Raw genomic sequence first — 6,924 nt, 5'->3', positions numbered from 1 at the left:
CGACAGGATTAGAAACGAGGCTATTCGGGATAAGGTAGGAGTGGCCTCAGTGGAAGACAAGATGCGGGAAATGCGACTTAGGTGGTTTGGGCATGTGAAGAGGAGAGACACAGATGCCCCAGTGAGGAGGTGTGAGAGGTTGGCCATGGATGGCTTCAGAAGAGGTAGGGATAGGCCGAAGAAATATTGGGGAGAAGTGATTAGACAAGACATGGCGCACTTACAGCTTACCGATGACATGACCTTAGATAGGAGTGTGTGGAGGACCCGCATTCGGATAGAAGGCTAGTACATAGTCGCGTTATCCTACCCTATTAGTAGGCGCATTAGCGCACTATAAATTCCTTTGTGGAGGACTCAAATTAGGATTAAAGGCTAAGTGATTCATCTTTTGCACCATAGTAGTTGTAGTTCTGCCCATTGTTTATTGCCTTTTGATTTCTGCATTGTATTGCTGTTTATAGTTGTGGCGCCGTTGTACTTTGACTGTCTTATCTATCTTATCTTATCTTATTTATTTATTTATTTATTGTAGTTATGTCTCTTTCTTCCCGTACCACTCTACCACGACTTTCCCTTGTGCTATTCCTGTTTTCATCTTGTTTTCTATATGTTTGCCCCTATCTGACCTTTTATCTTGTCCTCTCTTAAATCCGAGGGTCTTTCGGAAACAGCCGTCCTACCTTTCAAGGTGGGGGTTAGGTCTGCGTACACTCTACCCTCCCCAGACCCCACATTATGGATTATACTGGGTTTGTTGTTGTTGTTGTTATTGTAAATAAGATAAATATGTTATAGATCATAATTTAAAAAACATATCCTAAAAAAAGATAATTATTAATATAAAATAATTTATTTATGTAAAAATTCCATTTTCAATATCTTGATCGAAACTACTTATCATTATCCAAAAACTGTTGAAGGAAAATAAAAAAAACCACTGTATCAACTGACCAGTAACCGATGAGACCCTTCACCGACGTCTGCCACGTCAACAGTATCTCCCGAAATTTCCACTTGCCTAACAAGTAAACCAGTTAACATATAAATTTACTCATCTCGCTTCTTTCTTTTCTACCTAAACCTTCTGCCCAAAAACAAAATTCCTCTTCTCCTATGGCTCGTCTAATCTCCAATTCCTTAACCCGAACCCGGACCCTGAACCTGACCCGAACCGTATTCTCTCCACCTCTTCTCCTCACACTCCGTCACCGATCAAACTCCAATCGCTCCGGAGGAGGATCCGGCGGCGGTGAAGGTGATTCACCACCTCACCCCCAGGTAATCGAGATCGACCTTGATTCCTCATCCAGTGGATCAGACGGTGGGATAAAGAAGTTGGAGGAGGTGATTCATTCGGTTATCGTGAGGCGTTCTGCTCCAGATTGGTTACCTTTCTTGCCTGGATCCTCATACTGGGTCCCACCTCCACAACCGTATGTGAAGGTAGGGGGTATACATAGTCATCGTGGTGATTTTGATCCTCATAGGATACTAGAGGTTGTTGGGAAGATGGCAGCTGTGAAGAGTCATTTTGGTTCAGCTTCTTCAATATCGTCTTCCTCGTTGTTGTCAGAGGATGAAACGAGGTCGGTTTCTCGTGTTCGTGGTTGGCCTTCGTCCTCTTTTTTTACTGGAGGTATACACTAAAGTTAAAAAGGAGGAAACTTTATGGGATTTTATGTTTTAGCTTTTAAGTATGTGTTTTGTACTCCCTCCCTCCCATATTAGTTGTCCACTTTCTCTTCTGCAGGCCCCTTAAAATTTACGCTTTAAAAAAGCTGTTTTGGAACTTTACAAATTTGTTTACGCTTTTCTTAAAAAAGAATCAGTTGTTAAGGGTAATAGGAGAAATTTTTAATTAATTGTATCTTGATTTTGTAGATTGACAAGTAATATGGGACTGAGGGAGTATTGTTTTTCTTTTTTGGGTGACATTTGAGAAGTAAAAATAATTACTCTACTTGTTTTAGCCCTGAAAGGTAGGATTTTGAGGTGATATATGCGCTATAGATGCTATTAACTCCTATTTTAGTGAAACTGGTTTCTGATATCTTTCGAGTATGTAAGTATAGATGGTCCTTAGCTTACATCAAGGAGATTCCTAATAGTCTAATTATGATTCCTACAAAGGATGTCATGGATTCATATAACTGGTGTCAACTCGTTTAGGATTGAGGACTGGTGAGTAGAACCAATTAAGATGCTTTTATGAGCATCATTAACAAAACAGAAGAAGACGCTTTTATGAACATAAACTTATTGTACACAATTGGAAAAACAATTTAGATTATCTATAGGGAGATTAGTGATTTTGCATTTGACTCTTACTGCATTTCGGTTATCAATATCTGGGTTTTTTTACTTATGCTTATCATCAAACACCACCAACCAATACTCGAACCCCCTGAAAAATGGTTTAAAATTTTGTGCTTTGGTAGAATGTTTTAATGGGATCTATTACCTTGGAAGTTGTTGTAAAATAAGGCCAAGTTGTAGATTTATTTTTATTGGGTTGCAAGAAAAATGCTGAAGCTTGTATGTACATAACCGAATAGATTCCTGAATTTCCCAAAATGAGGATATGCAGATTTACAAGTGTTTTATCAGAACTGGGAGAATTAAGCCACTTGAAGAAATAATTATAATTATGTTCATTATCATACTAAAAAAGAATTAAGATCTTATATCGGATACAGGATCCACCAGCCTATTGGGGCGTCTATAAACTTTTGCTGACTGAGATGTGTGTGTGCAATCATCTGTGTGAATGTAGAGTCTGAAGCTCAATCAGACTGTAGCCTAAGCAAATTTGGGGCAGTTTTTAGTTTTAGCCTTTCATTTCAGAGAAATCTCCTGCAGTTCCAAACCAGCTATAGCTTTGTGCATGGTCTACTGCCAAGTGAGATATAGAATATGAAAGCAGCATCCCAAACTCAGAAAAAATATTAAACACTAATAGGATAAGCTTTCTCCAGATTTGTGTGGAAAGCATAAAATACCCCAAGGTGAAGAGGTCAAACCAAACTTTTAAAGTAGAAGGTAAATGCACCTTTGTTACTCCTGAGGAATGTAGGAGGTTAAGTCCTTGATGATGTATTTACAAAACCAAGGTAGTGCCTGATTGCTTCAAGATTTTATAGGAATTATTCTGGTAGGTTGCTGTTTTCAACTTTTTCTATTTCTTGTGATTGTTTATACCTAATGTATCCAACTCCTATTGGCACTGTACTTCGTCCTCTTAAGAATCTATTGTAATAGTTGTACTTGGAAAAGAGAAATCTATTTTACCAGAGTCGATGTTATTACTAATATCTTAACTGGTGGGTTCACATGATTATCTTGTTTTGATGTAAGATTCTTGATGTTGTTTCTTTCTCACTTTGCTCATTGGATGTACTATCTGGAAATGATTTTTAACTTCGTTTTTTTTTTCAAGAGATAAATTTTAACTTCATTGGCTAATTTAATAACAGCTTTGAATTTTAAGTAATACAAAAAGATAAAGAAGTTTTGAAGTACTATAAATCATTTCATTAAAGGTTAGAGGAGAATTTTAGAGTTTTCTCCAATTATAGAAAGGTGACATTCTTTTTGGGTCAAACTAAAAAGGAAAGCGTGCCACATAAATTGGGAATAGGGAATAGTAAACAAGGAAGCTTATTTTCTTCAGTTTGGTTGGGAGCTACATTATACTATTTAACATATTTGATGAACTTTTGTTCTTCTAGTAAGTCTCATCGCAAGGTCATATTTAAAGAAGAATCTACTTCAACTAATACGCCCTTAGGCACGACCATACATAACATAGAAATCACACTTGGAAAGGGTGGACAATTAGCTAGAGCAGCGGATAGGATAGGAGCAGAGTTGTCAAAACTCAAAAGAGCTAAAAAGCATTCTCTACATATGAAAGCACCAAGTACATTTGCCTATGAAAGAAGAGCAGCTTATTTTGTAAAAGATTTCAACCTCCCTTCGGGATGTAACAGCAGAAAAGCATCCATATTGTCTTATGTAAGCTGAAGGATGACTAAGCAACTATGCTACGATTGGCACCCCAACTAGAAACTAAAACTGGAAATCCATCTTTAGGTAGTCATTATGATCAGAAACTCTCTTTGAACAGACCAGCCTATCCCTCTGTATAGCTTACACGGCGTTGGAACAAGGACACATTTGGTTGTGAATTCCCATGTGGGGATTTTCTGTTCATCAGCAGAATAGCGGAAATCTAATTGTATAGAAACCAGTGGGATCATAAATGGAAAAACAAATCTTAATTTCTCTCATCTGGAATACTTGCAGCCTGTTCTTTGGGATGTCTCATATTTTGACTTGAGAATGTGGTGGCTTTGCTATATATGTTTATATATAGGTTGATTTCTCGTGGAGATGGGAAGTAGTGGAGTTCAAAGATGTCCTTAGACGAGTGAATTCTCTCAATATTTAGTTTTATTTGTCTCTGGCAACATTTTAATAGATCAGAGTTGCTGTACCTGGAAATACAACCGTGAACCTATCCAGCAGCTCCATGGTTATAGTTGTAATGGAGGCATTGATGATAGTCTTGGCATTTCTTCCTACTTGCAGGAACTACATTCCCAACCCCAGTGCAGGTGGTGGAAGTGGAGGTGAAGCTTGAGGACAACCTGGATTGTGATTCTAAATCTGAGGACGAAGGATAACTGAGTTTGTCTGTGTAGTGAGCTTCTGTAGTAAGTTGTTTATCAACACTTGCATTTTGTGATCTGCATCTACTTTTCAGTTCCACTAGATCTATCTACTTTTAATCTAACAATTCTAGTTTTAAGTCATTTTATCCTAGCGGCTTCTGTTACATCTCATGAAATTCCCTTTTCCCAGGGCAAGGCAAGGCGTTTCTTGGTTGACATAGTCTTCCAGGCAATACCTTTAGGATGTGTCCTCCCTTATATTGAGTTTTCTCTGTGTGTGTGTGGCAGTGGGGGTGGGGGGGGATCAAAAAGTCTGTTGGGGGGGAACTTGAACTGATTAGAGAACTACTGCCGGCAAACTTTATATTTTACAACTTAAGCAAGATTTGTGGTTGATAATACATTTTGGTTTATCATAAAAAGTGGTAAGATTTGCATTTCTTTAATTGTGTATATTGTTGAATTTGCAGGCTTAGTTACCTTGTAAATTCTTTGAAAACCTGGAAAACATAAGAAGCTGCTTACCTCATGAAGGACGAGCAAGCTAAGTTAAACAGATCGGAGTTTGGGGTTTAAGCTCTTCCATCCGCACTCTTGTTCGATGTAGTGGTTCAATGCTCAGCCTACCTAGAAAAAATCTATGTATTTATGGTGTTTGAACTGTATGGTCTAGAAAATAATCAGCCTTTTAAGTTTAATGCTCTTTGCTTTATGTCTAATGTGTCGTTGCCATGGCTTTGAACTGTTGTCAGCGACATCGCCATCGTCTCAGCTTTTCTGTTGGCCGGCTTGTCATCTATTACGGGCGATATTAGGCCCCTTGGAAAAGACACTTGATAGATGTAATAAAAAGAGCATGTTAGCATAAGATAATTTGAAGCTTAAATGGACATGCCGCATCAATATGAATCTGATGAATAGGGAAGTATAGTGTCACCAGTGATTCACCACAAAGTTGGATAGGAAGAGTTCTAATGTTGACAATTAAAACAAAATAATAAGCTATCTAAATTTTTCACTACATTTTCACTACTTTTTCATGCCTATTTGTTGGTAAACAGGAGAAGATCACAACAATACATATTATTTATGGGCAGAGTCGTTATTTATGAGCAGAGTGGATTGTATTAGGCACTGTCCTAAAAAACTGTTTCAGTAATGTAAAATCTTTTTCAAGGATTAAATAAGTCTTACCTCCATGAGAACAACATAGGAACAATTAAATATCAATAAGGTGAAATAACTTGAGAGATCTTTGTACAAATTATTTTGCCAACAGTACATTTAAACTTGATGAAACATGATATTTTAAATTCTTTTTTTTTCGCTTGCTCATCCTATGCAAGCATATTTGAATGAAGTGCATGTGATATGCCCCATTTTAGAAGCACAAGACCTAAAAACGTAGTAACGATCACTTTTAGCCTTCATAAACAATCAGGGGTGGTTCAAGTATCTTGGTAGTTTAAGTAAAAATGAATCAGAGGCCTTAAGCTTTTTGAATAATAATACTACTTTTTTTAAGATGTAAAGTTGTTAATATATATTTTTTTAAAAATATTTTGAGATGCAACTTTTTTATAGGAAAAAATTTATGTTTTCAATAAATAGTATTCTCTCTGTTTTAATTTGTTTATTTAATTTTGACCTGACACGGAGTTTGAAGTTTAATAAAAAACTGAAGAAGACTTTTGAATCTTATAGTATTAAACTAAAGATTGAAACAGATAGTACAATTTTATTTTTTTATTTTTAAGAATATCTATAATAATCTTATTATTGCTAAAAAAAATAAAATAGGTCCTTCAAATTTGAGAGCCTAATGCAAGTGTCTTGTTTTTCAATGCACGCCATTGATAACAACCATCCTATTTTCCAATTATTCCAACACAATTATTGATCAAAATTTGAGCTCCTTTTTACTTCTCACTTGAGTTTTCCTCTCCAAATTTCTTTCTCATTTTTTTTTCTATTTCTGCCATTATTCTTCATGTTCTGACTCGTGCAGATCCTTCATTATCAGTCAGTTTTTTCTTCAATTTTTTTGATCTTTTTTTTGCTCCTTTAAATTTGTTCTTCTTCTTCAAAATCTTCATTATGATTGTACATTTTTGCTATTATAGACTTGCTGAATTTAAGATATCAAGGATAGTAACCATTCTTGAAGAATGTTTGGGGATGTCAAAAATATAAAATTAGAAATGAATGTGAATTTTTTTGATAGGTTGATTTAGTTGATCCAACATAT

General features: G+C 36.1%; 1 protein-coding gene across 1 annotated transcript; it reads left to right on the top strand.

The window, feature by feature from the left end:
• The first annotated feature begins 1,060 nt into the window (after nt 1-1,060).
• LOC129891314 (uncharacterized) lies at nt 1,061-5,395 on the top strand. Its single transcript, XM_055966625.1, has 3 exons — nt 1,061-1,639; nt 4,594-4,718; nt 5,147-5,395. Exons 1-2 carry the CDS (start codon nt 1,117-1,119, stop codon nt 4,686-4,688), a joined length of 618 nt encoding a protein of 205 aa, XP_055822600.1. The 5' UTR covers nt 1,061-1,116; the 3' UTR covers nt 4,689-4,718; nt 5,147-5,395.
• Nucleotides 5,396-6,924: the final 1,529 nt, after the last annotated feature.

This window comes from Solanum dulcamara, chromosome 6 (assembly GCF_947179165.1).
Source record: "Solanum dulcamara chromosome 6, daSolDulc1.2, whole genome shotgun sequence".
Classification (NCBI taxonomy): domain Eukaryota; kingdom Viridiplantae; phylum Streptophyta; class Magnoliopsida; order Solanales; family Solanaceae; genus Solanum; species Solanum dulcamara.
Note: the sequence above shows the minus strand (reverse complement) of the source record. Positions and strands in the feature narration are given on the sequence as shown.